The following is a 15,691-nucleotide window of genomic DNA, read 5'->3' as shown; positions in this document are numbered from 1 at the left end:
TGGTGTTGATCTTCACTGTTGGCTGCAGTTTTGTGGTTACAGCTCCCCAAATGTGGAATTCTGATTTATGGTTAGTTGGTAAAGTTTATCTGACTTGATGTCCCTTACCCTGATCTGACAGTTATTTGAGATAATTTATTAATTTCAAGTAATTCCACTGTTGGATATGTTACTTATATTAAGCTTATCCATTGTGGATAAAATTTCATTTTGACATGGTTAGATTATCATATAGTTTTATAGGTGCATAATTTAACAACTACTGACCTAAAGAAATAGAAAACAGATATAAAATGTTAAACACTTTTGTTTTATTATAGTGCATGTCTGCCCAAATCCTCTTTTGGTCTTGACACTCTTCCCCCCTTTTTACTCTTCCTCACACTCTGTCCATTCAGTTTTTTGATTGTTGTCAGTAATAATCAACAGCTCACCGGTCTACTGACAGCTGTCTCCCCCTCTAACAATATATGCCTACCTCCACATTCCCTGTCCCATGCCTCTTACCCCTTCCATGCTACAAAATCCATTAGGCTACGTTCAGATGTAATGCATGTTGATGGATTGTAATGAGTGATCGAGTATGAAAAGAGTTCAGATGAAGAGTTGTAGAACATGTTAGTCCCTGTAGCTACTCACTCATAGTTTGTTTCATTTTCAGATACTTGTAAGAGGGTGGTTGGTGGCAGAGCTGCATTATTCATATATAACTGGAAAACTGACTATATCAAAGGTAATTTGTAAAGTATGCAAATACATCTGAATGAAATTTAAAGCCAATATAACTCTAATCCAGATGAAAAAAAATGGATTGGACTATCTCACGGATTTCAAAAGTATGCAATGTTTCCTCATTGCACCAAAGCTGTTGATGATTAACAAGTCAGAATACAAAGTTCGGAACATTTAAGTTCCTTATACTTCACTTATAAACATTTTCTTTCCTAATACTGTTGGCACTATATGTCTGACTATTGCTTTGTCTGGGTAGACAATTGCACTTATGGAAAAGACAACTGCTCTGGAATTTTTATAGAAAAACTCACTGAAAAATCTTTGGATGTACAAAAAAAAAAAAAAAAAAAAAAAAAAAAAAATGAACCATGACATGGCACATTCTTATATGATTGTAGGTGATGAAGCATTTGGGGTGATGGAAAATTTGACGAAACTCTATGGTGGAAAGCAGTTGGTTTATGGAAAGAAGTTACTTAATAATCGGCTAATTTTAGCATGTAGGTCTGTTGCGTGGACTTTTGGTATAGTGTCTAATAAGTAGAGAATACCACATTCTTCATTAGATATCAGTGTGGGTTGTGGCAAACACATTGTAAAAGTGATTGTAATACTTCACAACTATGTTTGAATGAGAGATGGTTTTAAACACAAGGACAACTTAAAAGGAAATCCCACAAGTATAAATACTACCCACAATGGACATCCCACATCATCAACTATTCTGTTAATGAAAGTAGACTTGAACATGCAGGTCTTATGGTATGAACCAAAGTGTACTTGTTAATAATAAATTTTTTCTCACACAAGGTCAAAACCTATTCCTACCAAGCTCATCATTCCAAAATTGTATTTTTCTGCAATGCTGATGCTGCATTTAAAAATACTGCCCTTTTTCTACCCTGTACCTAAATGTCAGTATTCTTGCCTACAGCTTCATTTATTTTTCACCATGCCCAACAAAGAAAAATAACAGAAATGCACATAAAATACATCTGGTCATGAATAAGTTTACAGTCAACTGAACAGCACACACATGCATGCATTTTCTAGCTGTGTGTCAAAATACTTTTATCTGTGTCTAGAGACTTTTTCTGTGAACGCTGCATTAATGTGCACCCATGTGATCAGTTATTAGTTGAATATTAAGATGTCTAAATGTGCATCAGATTTCAATCATTTGAAATTAGCCTTAGATGCCCCCAAACCTCCCTGCATGCATTCACACCTCTCTATAACAATTGGCGTTGTCACAGAGGGGGAGATATACGATTTGGTGCCTTTGCTGGTGTGGATGGCTGTTTTCACTAAAACTGGAAGTAAATGAAAGCTGTTCTTTAAGTGTGCCAATGTTCTAAACTGTTCATCTGCACATGAATGGTCGGTTGCTCTCCTTTTCAGTACATTCTATCCATTCTGGAATATTCAATATTGTAATATATTGTAATACATACATTAAATGTCTGAGTTGTCATCACAATCCTTTAGCAATAAGAACAACTTTTTATTTTGTTTGACTCACTGGTACTGATTATCATTTACACATGACACAGCCTCTTACAATATGAGATACATTACATAAATGTAAGAAAGAGTATTGTCCATAAGTAAGCCTCCAACTTTTATTCAGAATGTAATGAAGGTGGTATTTTTGTCAAAATATGCCTATGCAATGAATCTCCTGCAATACACTCAGAGAACACTCATTACTTCAGAAGAATTTCTTTCATTCATGCCGGGTTGAACCAATCTCCTTACTTTCTTGACCACTGTCTCCTGAGGGTTTCTGCTTTGCAGCTCTTTTCTGCGAAAATGTTAAACAAAAGTATAAAGTTAACATCTATCAAAATTTGTACGTCAGATTGTCTTACCATATAGATTTCATGGAGCACTGCTCCATTTAAGAATAGTTATTTCTGACAAAATTAGAACCTGTAATAATAAAAATGTATGTTTGATATTATACTGGTGTTGTTTCTCATTTTACTCTCAATGTACTTGTAGTGTTGAGGGTAAGAGACCAGTGGTTCCAATATCCCTTGTTAAATAATCTTGTCTAGTAGAAAACTGACTGTTAGTTTGAAAACTAACTGATAGTTTGAGAACTTGGATGTAACTGAAACTATAAGATAGAAAAATCAGACTTGGTCATGCACACAGGCAAGTCTGAATATAATTTTTATGTATATTTCTTTGTTTGTGCCTGTTTAGATGAAGTAGATGTCCAGCAACCATTTGCCCAGGCCTGGAATCAGAAATATTCTTGTCGAATTTTTCCATGCCTCCTTGTGCTCCTACATAATCAATTAAATATTCTTATCCATTCTTATACAATAATACCTGCTAAAAGCCATGCCCTCAGTGTATTCAAATACTGGTGACAACTTGTATACATATTGTATATAGTGTAAATATAACCGCCCTGTGGCATAACATGCTGTTGAGCATAACCTAAGCCACCTGGATCCTTCCCTCCACCACCAGCTTTTCTGAACTGTGCACTATAATGAATCACCCTCATTTAACATTAACTTCTTTTTTATTATTATTATAGAGGTAACTGATACCATGTATACTATTGACTCTTGCATAGGTTAAAATTATCTCAGCTGTTTCACTAAAAGAATTTATATGATTTTGTATATGATGTATTATACTTCAGTCTAAAATGTGTAAAACAGAAATTAATCTGTTGCAATCGGTATGTGCTAACAGTTAAAATTATTCTTCTTTTAAAAATACGTGAAATCACAAAATTTGTGGATACTTAAAATTCATATTATTAATTGCACAATCTAACAGAAATTATTAAATTTATTTCTAGATTGATTTACAAAATAATGGTATATTTTAGCGAAGATTCGTCTTTGGTAAAGAAAGTTCATAAACTCTTTTGCTTTGTACATTCTTTGGAATAATGTATTACAGAAAGTAAGTAGTGGTGGGCATACCTGATGGAAGCAGACATTTTCTAAGTTTGTCACCAACAGTGTAATTATTGTTTGGTTTTTTATTTTTATTATATTTTCTTTTTTTTCTTTTTTTATATGGAAAATCTAAATACGGTGTGATGTTCAAAGATATGACAAAGGATAAAATTCAAGAATAACACAGGCAAATCTTCATCAGTTATTTAGTCATCAAGAAACTACAAAATCAAAATTTCAGCTGCGATAATGTACCCCTAGACAAGACTTCGACAATGACAATGACAATAAAAACAGACAACAATAGCAACTTTAGTGCAGTTAATGATCAGTTAACCAAAAAAATCTACTTCACTACAAGGACAATTAAATGAAATGAAAAGTGAAAACAATGACAAAATGGACAGAGTACAATACCAAATAGACCAACTTAACAGTCAGGCTTCAGAGCTAAAAATGGGTTTGTCAGATAGGTTAAAAAGTGTGAATGAAAAAGCAGATATATAAGAAAATAAATTTATTGTTTTGGAAAATGAGTTCATGGCCCAATCTGCACAACAAGCAAAGAATGTTGACGATGTCAGAGTTGAACAGAAAGCCATAGCAGAAGTAATGAAACAGAACTTTAGCAGTTTAGATAAAAAAAATTATATGTTGAAAACAGTATGGGAAGTAATGTAAATGTTTTAGATCAAAAAATTTCAGTAGGTCAGGAAAATTGCATTCACAACAATCTGTAGTCAAATAATGGTATTGTGTGTTCCAACATTCCGATCAGAAGTTTTCCATCACACAATTTACATCCAGAGGATTTTTTTACGCTACTGTAGAGACAGTTTTGTTTCAGGCATAAGTGATGACCAAAAGATTAAATTTGTTAAAAGATGTCTTGAAGGTGAAGCTCTGTCTTGAGTATATCTAAATTTAAGTCAGTGTGAGACATAAAAAAGTCTGGAAAAAAGAAGTTGATCAAGGGAGAATAAAAAGCGAATTTCTGAATGGTCCAAACTATAGGAATAACAGTATGCTGAAATAATTGTGTAAGAATCAGCTTGAGAAATTAGCATATCTCGACAGACCATTTGAGGAAATGACAGTAACTGATTCGCTAAAAATGATATTACCAGAAAGGTTGCAGTGTGATTGATGAGTGCCTAGAGCAGTTTTTATGATATGTAGACAGGCTGGATAGGGCAGTAGAAGGAAACGTGTGCCATAACAATTGAAATGATAGAGATCACAGTGCTAACAACAACAGAAACAGAGACAATGGTAATTTCAATCAGGATCAAAATGGTGATAGAGACAGAAATTTTGAACTTCAGCAAAAGAGGAATAATGGGGAAAACCATGGTCAATATAATAGAAGAAACAATCATAGAGACAGCTATTCAGGAAATGGTGGTCCGTCTCAATGAAGGTCCACAGTTTTGGGGTGAGGAAACACAGCAAGTACAGTTACCAATAATAATACTATTAATAATGTGGCACAGGTATTTGAAGTTGAACAGAATGAACATCAGATTTCTAATTTATGTTTTGATTAAAAGTTTTGGAATACTATATTTAATTATAATAATGTGGATACAAATAACAAAACAGAATGTGAGAGTAATGAGAATTTTGATGTAGTATGTACTAACGATTTCTTCTTTTGGTCAGAAAACAGTGTTATTAATGTATGTGAAACAGGTAATGACTATATTGGATCTGAATTAGGTGGTATTTTTGATGTAGATGAGAATGAGAGCTGTGAAATAACCGAGGTTGGTAAGTCTGAGACTTATAGCTTATTGCAAATGAATGTAGGTGACGAGTGTTACTTTGACAGTGATGAGACTTGTGTTGTTTATGATGTCATTGATTAAGTAATTTTTGAAGTATATGATGATGATGAATATTAAGTTTTTCTGGAGTATAATAATGAAGTTTCAGAGTTATTTGTGAATAGAGATAAGGTAAGTGATGTATGTGATGATGCAAGTGAGATTCATGGAATACCAGTGCAATCAAAGTAGTTTTTCATTAATGTCATGCAGAGTAATGGTACAAACAGTAAAGGTGAGTTATCTGTAAGCCTAGACAATAAAGGTGAAAATTTTTTGAAATTTGTTTGGCACCAAATTGATGATAACGTAAACAAATGTGCATTCTAGAATAAGTTAGCTTTGATTAGTTAACCTTATGTGACAGAAGCTAAGTAGGAAGTGTAATTTTGACAGTAATGTATTTTGTATTCCTTCTGTAGTAAGTGATGTTAATTGTCCTATGGAAGCCATTCAGTGTGTTCAATCTTTACCTGGCAACATGTGTAACCAAAGTAATGCTATGATACCAATAAAGTTGATAAAACCCTCCAAAAACAGTGTAGATGTAGCATTTGATGAAACTGAAAGTGATCCTTTACATGAAGTGTCTAATAACAGAGATGATATTTCAGATTTCAGATGTCCTTACATTAAGATTAAGATCGATCAGTGGGAAGGGAATTGTTTGATTGATACAGGTAGCCCAATTTGTGACATATCTGAACAATTTAGAAATGAGAACCAGCATAGTAAAAATTTTGTGACAATGTACATTGCACTTGTAAAGATAAGAGGAGCCACTGGTAAGCAAAACAAGTACGTGAAATGTCAAGTACTGTCAACAATTAGTATAAAGGACAAGATATATGAACATGGATGTGTAATGACACCTAGTCTAGAAGAAAATATTCACTATATCTGTAGATTTATAATACTATGAGAATACATGAATTTAGTATAAAAGATCATGTAGTTTTAAAGTTCTATCTATTGGCTGAGGAAGGTGATGAGAAAAAAGGGGGTGTTATAACCTTTAATCGCAATAATTGCATTGATATTCCCACTCTCTTTTAGAAACAATAGCTGATCACATGATTACAATTCAGTCTCTTGTATTCGACTGCCGTGCCGTGACATGTGGCCGGCGCCGTTCATAGCTAGGTGGCGCTCCCGCACTCAGCCGATTTGTGGAGCGCCTCTATCGCCGTTTGCGCGTACTGTCGTGGCGGCACTGTTAAATGTCATGGCACAATCATAACACTTTTCCCCCCTTGAAAAAAAACTCACTTCCTTGGAGACATGGACAGTGCAGAGAAATCCATGGCCTCTTGTGAGGCTCCGAGGAGATCCCGCGGAGCGACACGAGAGTATGGTCGAAAATGTCCAGGACGGAAGCTTGTGTGTGGAATGTGCTGCCTGGATGAGATGATGGGTGAAAACTCCAGAGCAGCATCCATAGATGTCATGGACCTGGGAGTGTGCTCCAGCGAGATGGGTCCCAGAGAAGGCGGCGTCGCGACTGGAATCAGTTCCGGCATACTCGGAAGCGGCAGCGACGTCGGCTGCATCAACACGGACGGTATATCGGCAGCAGCGACAGGACTGGCGTCTCGGGCTGGTGGAGGCGAAGGATGGGGCGGTGGCACCGGCGTGGCCACCAGTTGTGGGCGCATCTGGTCGTAATGGCGAACTACCGTGCTGTCGCCCGTACGGATTTCACAAAGCCGGCGGCTGCGAAGAGCCTTGACCACCCCTGGAATCCATTTAGGGCGAGATCCATACCCTCGTGCCCACACGTCGGCGCCCACCGAGTATTTTCCCGCACTAGGGGACACAGTACAAGGCCTGACAGGGTGAAGCAGGTGCAGTAGAGTGCGCGGTTGGCGGCCATGCAAGAGTTCAGCAGGGCTGCGATCACTCAGAGGCGTGAAGCGATAAGAATTCAGAAATTGCAGCAGAGCATCATCTGTGGAAAAATCACTAAGGAATTTTTTCATCTGGCATTTGAAAGTACGGGCATGGCGCTCGACCTCCCCATTCGATTGTGGATGGAAGGGAGGTACTGTAACATGATGAATCCCTGGTCCAGTACAAAAATCACGGAAGGCCTGCGAAAAGAACTGAGGGCCATTGTCTGTGACGATCATGAATGGAAGACCTTCTAGCGCAAAAATTTTGGAAAAAGCCAGTGTCGTCGCCGCAGTGGTGGGTGACGGACATCTAACAACAAACGGAAACTTCGAGAAGGCATCAATCAACAGTAGCCAATAAGTACCGAGGAAGGGGCCGGCAAAGTCGGCGTGCACCCATTCCCATGGCTGAGCTGGATCAGGCCATGGAGAGGGCATTGTACGAGGTGCAGCCAGTTGTTGAGCACACTGGCCACACGCAGCAACCATATGGGCGATGTCCGAATCAATACCGGGCCAATAAACGTGCCTGCGGGCCAGGGACTTAGTCCGAGAAATACCCCAATGGCCTTCGTGCAACAGTTTGAGAACATCTTTGCAAAGAGAGGCTGGCACCATGACCCGTGGAGATGCGCCATCCGTGGCCAGAAGAACAACACCATCACGAACAGACAGACGAAGGCGCAAGGCATGGTAGTTGCGAAGGGGATCCGATGCCCGGCCCTTGGTCCTGTCCGGCCAATCTCGTTGAACAAAACCAATCACCCGACGCAGGACCAGGTCCCGCGCAGTAGCCGACGCGACCTGCGAACCTGTAAGTGGAAAGCCCTCGACCGCACGACGTTCTTCCTCATCAATGTGGAAACAGAGGAGTTTATCATGATCGAAAACAGGGTCAGGGCCCATTGGCAAATGCGACAATGTGTCAGCATTGGCGTGCTGGGCCGTGGGGCGATAGTGAATCTCTTAATGAAAATGAGACAAGTATAAGGCCCAACGTTGCACGCGGTGACCTGCCTTATCCGGAAGCGACGCCGATGGGCTGATGAGGGAGACCAGCGGTTTGTGGTCGGTGATTAGGTGAAACTTAGAACCATACAAAAAAATGCTGAACTTTTTTAGATCATAAATGACAGTGAGCGCCTCCTTTTCGATTTGAGAGTAACGCCGTTGCGCCTCATTGAGGGTCTTGGAAGCATAGGCAATGGGTCGTTCTGACCCATCCTCATACCGATGGGCGAGAACAGCCCCTAGGCCATACTGTGACGCGTCAGTCGCCAGAACCAAGTGCTGACCCGGACGGAATGTGGCAAGACAAGGTGCCAACTGCAAATGAGCCTTCAGGTGGACAAAAGCATGCTCACACCCGTTGGACCAACAGAAGGGGATGTTTTTGCGTAACAACTGATGCAGAGGATAAGCTACCGCTGCTGCGGATGGAATGAATTTGTGATAATAAGCAATCTTGCCTAGAAACGCCTGAAGTTCTTTGACCGTAGACGGCCGGGGTAGAGCGTTAATGGCCGCAACATGCTGACGGAGAGGACGTATACCCTCACGGGACAAGTGGGAACCAAGATACTCAATGGAGGGTTGGAAGAACTGTGACTTGTCCAGATTGCACCTCAACCCAGAAGAAATGCAAAACCCGAAACAGTGAACGCAAATTACGAAGGTGCTCCTCAGTGGAGGCTCCCGTGACAACAATGTCATCCAGATAGTTTATGCAGCTGGGAACGGAAGCCGTGAGCTGTTCCAAAAACCGCTGAAAACTGGCCGGTGCGCTAGCGACGCCAAATGGTAATCGCTGGTACTGATACAAACCACAAGGAGTGTTGATAACGAGAAATTCCTTGGAAATAGCGTCCAACGGCAACTGATGGTACGCCTCCGATAAGTCAAGTTTGGAAAAGAACTGGCCCCCAGCGAGCTTGGTAAACAACTCCTCAGGACGGGGAAGAGGATAAGTGTCAATGAGGCTCTGAGCGTTGACAGTGGCTTTAGTCACCACACAATCACAGACTCCCGTTTGGTTTAGAAACCACCATGATCGACGATGCCCATTCGCTGGAGGTAACCGGAAGGAGAATCCCTGAAGCTGTTAACCTGTCTAGCTCAACCTTGACAGGTGTACGCAACGCCACCGGAATAGGGCGTGCCCGGAAAAACTTAGGGCGAGCCGTAGGTTTAAGAGTAATGTGGGCTTCAAAATCCTTGGCACAACCCAGACCAGCAGAGAACACGGACGAAAATTCAGAACACAATCCATCCAGCTGTTGGTACGGAATATCCTCAGATATGAGGTGCACATCATCATCAATGGAGAACCCGAACAACTGGAAAGCATCATAACCGAACAGGTTTTCAGTGCCCGCATGATCCACCACATAAAACGTGAGGGACCGAACAACAGACTTGTAGGCAGTGGAAGCATCAAACTGGCCCATGATAGGAATTTTCTGTTTATTATAAGTCCTCAGATTTTGCGTAACTGGAGACAAGGGAGGGGAGCCCCAACGCCAAATACGTGCGAGAATTAATGAGAGTTACTGCAGAGCCAGTGTCCACTTGCATGCGGATGTCTTTATCCAGAACACGAACAGTAACAAACAACTTGTTTGTTTGAGGAAGCACACAGTGAACATCCATGTCCAACGCCTCGTCCTCGTCAACAGGAACTTTAGGGGACTGACACACAGAAGCAATGTGGCCTTTTTTCCTACATTAATTACACGTCGCCCAACGTTTTGGACATGCTGCCCTGTCGTGCTGTACGAAACAACGGGGGCAAGAAGGAAGTGTGGAACGAACCGGCTTCTGTGGTTGCTGGTTTCGCTGCGAGCGTTGCGGCCCAATGCGACGTTGTTGACGCGAGTGAACCGCCGCCACATCATCGTTCTCCTGTGAAACAGGCAAATTTCCCGTGTCGAGAGTTGACTGTACAGCGCCTACATCACACCACGTGTCGATTTGTGCGCCAGCAGCGTGAGACACTTCAAAGGATTGAGCGATGCTTAGAACTTCCGACAACGACAGGTTTGGCAGTTGTAGGGCACATTGCCGAACTTCTTTATCAGGAGCAAGCTGTAGAATAGCATCCCTAACCATTCAATCAGCATAAGACTGGTGATGTGTGTCCGTGACAAACTGACATTTCCTACTCAGACTGTGTAGTTCCGCCGCCCAAGCCCGGTAAGATTGATGGGGCTGTTTACGACACTGGTAGAACGCCACGCGGGCGGCAACGACGAGGGTGTTTTTTCGATAATAGTCAGACAATAAGTCACACATTTCTTGGAAGGACAGGAAGGCAGGTTCCCGCAGAGGGGCTAACTGAGATAGCAGCTGATAGACTCGAGGGGAAATCCAAGATAGCAATAACGACTTACACATAGGAGCGTCGACAACGCCGAAAGCCAAGAAGTGTTGCCACAAATGCTTCTCATAATACTCCCAGTCTTCAGCGGCCTTGTCGTAAGGAGGGAAAGAAGGCGGAGAAGAGGAAAACAGACGATGAGTAAGCGACGTCGACAATGCCGGAATAGCAGCTGTCAGCTGTGTTTGTTGTTCAATGAGCGCTTGCATAAGCTGTTCCATGTCTGCCCTGTCACGAACACGCAAATCCACAACGCAGTGAAAATATCCTGACCTCGTCGCCAAAAAGTGTTATAACCTTTAATCACAATAATTGCGTGGATATTCACACTCTCTCTTAGAAACAATAGCTGATCACATGATTACAACTCAGTCTCTCATATTCGACTGCCTTGCCGTGACATGCGGCTGGTGCTGTTTGTAGCTAGGTGGTGCTTCCGCGCTCAGCCAATTTGCGGAGCGCCTCTATCGCCATTGCGCGTACTGTCGTGGCGGCACTGTTAAATGTCGTGGCACTATCACAACAGGGGGATAGGAGAAAGCAGAGACATGATGGTAAAGGTAGATTTTCTAAGTTTTGAAGCAGGATATCTTGTGTTGGTGAAAGCCAAAGAGAAATCTAAACTGTTGACATATGAGATAAAGAAATTTTTCAAAATTTATACTGGACCATTCGAAGTTCTTGAAAATCCACATCCTAATGCATCCAGACTTGTGTATCCAAAATCTAAGAAGTTGTTTGGATTATGAATATCACTGAACTGAAAGCATATGGACATGATCCATAAGTATCTAATTTTTGTTTGATTGTTCTTTCTATCTATTGTCAAGAATTAAGTATGTAAGATGATGTGATTTTTAAAGTTTTGTCTTATCTACTGAAACTATAAAGTTGTGTTCTGTAAATGATTTGTGCTAATATATATATATGCCATGAGACTAATTGAGAAGATATTTTAACAGTTTTGAAATGGGGAAATATTCATAATTTGTAATGTAAAGATTAGCAGTAGTATCTGAGCATATCTCTGTGTAATAACTTATTAGTCCATTCATTTCATTTCATTTAACTTCATTTATTAATGTTTCACACGTGAACACTTTTTAGTTGCACCTGACATAAATCCCATATAAATGACTATGTAAAATGAAGATGAAGAGCATATCTTGTGTGACACGAAGGAAGTACTGAATAACATACAGGGTGCGTTCCGAAAGTAATGCAATTATTTTTTTTTAAAGTACAAACACTTAAAATTCTTCAAAGTACTGTCCTTGGGCCTCTACACATTTTTTCCAGCGACTCTGCCATGACCGGTACGCGCCCTGGAAGGCGTCTTCTTATTTAGCACAGAAAACAATGATTCAGCATTTGATGTGAATGTTAGACAGGAAGTTATCTATCCATTGGAGTGTGTGATGATAATTCTAAGGAGGGAGCTGAAAGATGTGGGCAGATCCACTCCCCATGCTGCTGTATGGCTGTACCCTGCTGGACCAGTCATCTTGCAAGAGATCGTGGGTGCTGGGTAACGTATTTGAGCATCTGTCGACTGAAATGTGAGTTGCGTCTGATACTTGTGAACTGTTAACCAAGACTGCTAAAGACAGCATAAATGCATGTAGGGGGATTATCTTTCCAATCATTATGTAACTTTAAATCAGCATGTATTATTTTTTATTATTTATAAATGAATCTTCTAGATATTTATGTACATAGGTTAGTGTAGAAGACATTTACTAGTGTGGGCAATATAATAGGATGTATACATGTCTCTTTTCATACTCTGATTTTGGTTCTCAAGCTACTGGACTGCGTCATCATTCAAAGCTAACTATGACTGTTCACCTGAATTTATCCTGAATATTGCAATTGTATCTGATTGGAACTTGAGTTGTGGACAGGCTCATGCTTATTTTTTTCTAGGTTGATTTACAAAATAATGATATATTTTAGCAAAGATTCTTCTTTGGGAAAGAAAATTGGTAAACTCTTTTGCTTTGTAAACTCTTTGGAATAATGTAATTACCACAGAAGGGAAGTAGTGGTGGGCATGTCTCTGACGGAAATAGACTCTTCTAAGTTTGTCACCAACAATGTAATTATTGTTTTTTCTTGAATGTGGAAAACGTAAAAATGGTGTGATGTTGAAAAATGAGACAAAGAATAAAATTCAAGAATAATACAGGCGAATCTTCGTCAGTTATCTAGTCATCAAGAACCTACAAAATCGAAATTTCAGCTGCAAGAATGTACCCCTAGATAAGACTTTGAGCCATCGATAATGGCAATGATATAATGGAGATAAGTAAAAAGTTATTTACATTTATTCCGAAAGCTAGGAACTTAAATTTTCGGTTGTTTTTTGTGTTTACATCGGCTGTACTGAGCTGAGGTAAGTACTGGCCAGCCCCTCTATCTCTTTGTTAGTAAGTAAAAAGTTATTATTTTGTATATCCTACATCTCTCATAGCTTTCAAAATTTGTGTGAAGACAGAGAATTTTAAGAGTGATGTGTGGGAGAGTAAGACTACAGCACCCTATCTATTCTATCATCTCCTCCTCTTTCTCATTTGCCACCCTGTTTATTTGCAGCCCTCTGTCTACACATCCACCCCTCTTTCTCTGCTCCTCTCCTTTTTTACTCATTTTTTCCCCACCTCCCTGGCCCACATCCTCCTGGCACTGTGCCCGTTTGCAGTCTAGTCCCTGCACACACCAACAGACAATGTTTGTCTCTCTCTGAATATTAAGAGTGATGTGTGGGAGAGTAAGACTACAGCACCCTATCTATTCTATCATCTCCTCCTCTTTCTCATTTGCCACCCTGTTTATTTGCAGCACTCTGTCTACACATCCACCCCTCTTTCTCTGCTCCTCTCCTTTTTTACTCATTTTTTCCCCACCTCCCTGGCCCACATCCTCCTGGCACTGTGCCCGTTTGCAGTCTAGTCCCTGCACACACCAACAGACAATGTTTGTCTCTCTCTGAATTTTAAGAGTGATGTGTGGGAGAGTAAGACTACAGCACCCTATTTATTCTATCATCTCCTCCTCTTTCTCATTTGCCACCCTGTTTATTTGCAGCCCTCTGTCTACACATCCACCCCTCTTTCACTGCTCCTCTCCTTTTTTACTCATTTTTTCCCCACCTCCCTGGCCCACATCCTCCTGGCACTGTGCCCGTTTGCAGTCTAGTCCCTGCACACACCAACAGACAATGTTTGTCTCTCTCTGAATTTTAAGAGTGATGTGTGGGAGAGTAAGACTACAGCACCCTATCTATTCTATCATCTCCTCCTCTTTCTCATTTGCCACCCTGTTTATTTGCAGCCCTCTGTCTACACATCCACCCCTCTTTCTCTGCTCCTCTCCTTTTTTACTCATTTTTTCCCCACCTCCCTGGCCCACATCCTCCTGGCACTGTGCCCGTTTGCAGTCTAGTCCCTGCACACACCAACAGACAATGTTTGTCTCTCTCTGAATTTTAAGAGTGATGTGTGGGAGAGTAAGACTACAGCACCCTATCTATTCTATCATCTCCTCCTCTTTCTCATTTGCCACCCTGTTTATTTGCAGCCCTCTGTCTACACATCCACCCCTCTTTCTCTGCTCCTCTCCTTTTTTACTCATTTTTTCCCCACCTCCCTGGCCCACATCCTCCTGGCACTGTGCCCGTTTGCAGTCTAGTCCCTGCACACACCAACAGACAATGTTTGTCTCTCTCTGAATTTTAAGAGTGATGTGTGGGAGAGTGAGACTACAGCACCCTATCTATTCTATCATCTCCTCCTCTTTCTCATTTGCCACCCTGTTTATTTGCAGCCCTCTGTCTACACATCCACCCCTCTTTCTCTGCTCCTCTCCTTTTTTACTCATTTTTTTCCCCACCTCCCTGGCCCACATCCTCCTGGCACTGTGCCCGTTTGCAGTCTAGTCCCTGCACACACCAACAGACAATGTTTGTCTCTCTCTGAATTTTAAGAGTGATGTGTGGGAGAGTAAGACTACAGCACCCTATCTATTCTATCATCTCCTCCTCTTTCTCATTTGCCACCCTGTTTATTTGCAGCCTTCTGTCTACACATCCACCCCTCTTTCTCTGCTCCTCTCCTTTTTTACTCATTTTTTCTCCACCTCCCTGGCCCACATCCTCCTGGCACTGTGCCCGTTTGCAGTCTAGTCCCTGCACACACCAACAGACAATGTTTGTCTCTCTCTGAATTTTAAGAGTGATGTGTGGGAGAGTAAGACTACAGCACCCTATCTATTCTATCATCTCCTCCTCTTTCTCATTTGCCACCCTGTTTATTTGCAGCCCTCTGTCTACACATCCACCCCTCTTTCTCTGCTCCTCTCCTTTTTTACTCATTTTTTCCCCACCTCCCTGGCCCACATCCTCCTGGCACTGTGCCCGTTTGCAGTCTAGTCCCTGCACACACCAACAGACAATGTTTGTCTCTCTCTGAATTTTAAGAGTGATGTGTGGGAGAGTAAGACTACAGCACCCTATTTATTCTATCATCTCCTCCTCTTTCTCATTTGCCACCCTGTTTATTTGCAGCCCTCTGTCTACACATCCACCCCTCTTTCTCTGCTCCTCTCCTTTTTTACTCATTTTTTCCCCACCTCCCTGGCCCACATCCTCCTGGCACTGTGCCCGTTTGCAGTCTAGTCCCTGCACACACCAACAGACAATGTTTGTCTCTCTCTGAATTTTAAGAGTGATGTGTGGGAGAGTAAGACTACAGCACCCTATCTATTCTATCATCTCCTCCTCTTTCTCATTTGCCACCCTGTTTATTTGCAGCCCTCTGTCTACACATCCACCCCTCTTTCTCTGCTCCTCTCCTTTTTTACTCATTTTTTCCCCACCTCCCTGGCCACATCCTCCTGGCACTGTGCCCGTTTGCAGTCTAGTCCCTGCACACACCA

At 41.3% G+C, this 15,691-nt stretch overlaps 1 protein-coding gene across 1 annotated transcript in view; it reads right to left on the bottom strand.

Annotated features, from left to right (window-relative positions):
* Nucleotides 1-2,332: 2,332 nt before the first annotated feature.
* Nucleotides 2,333-15,691, bottom strand: part of LOC126278817 (photoreceptor outer segment membrane glycoprotein 2-like) — a 94,877-nt gene continuing 81,518 nt past the window's right edge. Inside the window, exon 4 of the mRNA XM_049979091.1 lies at nucleotides 2,333-2,539. Within this exon, the coding sequence (XP_049835048.1) occupies nucleotides 2,462-2,539 (78 nt within the window). The 3' untranslated portion in view covers nucleotides 2,333-2,461. The remainder of the gene's footprint in view (nucleotides 2,540-15,691) is intronic.

Source organism: Schistocerca gregaria, chromosome 6, assembly GCF_023897955.1.
Source record: "Schistocerca gregaria isolate iqSchGreg1 chromosome 6, iqSchGreg1.2, whole genome shotgun sequence".
In the NCBI taxonomy this organism is placed as follows: Eukaryota; Metazoa; Arthropoda; class Insecta; order Orthoptera; family Acrididae; genus Schistocerca; species Schistocerca gregaria.
The sequence above is the reverse complement of the archived record's forward strand: the minus strand, read 5'-3'. Positions and strand labels throughout refer to the sequence as shown.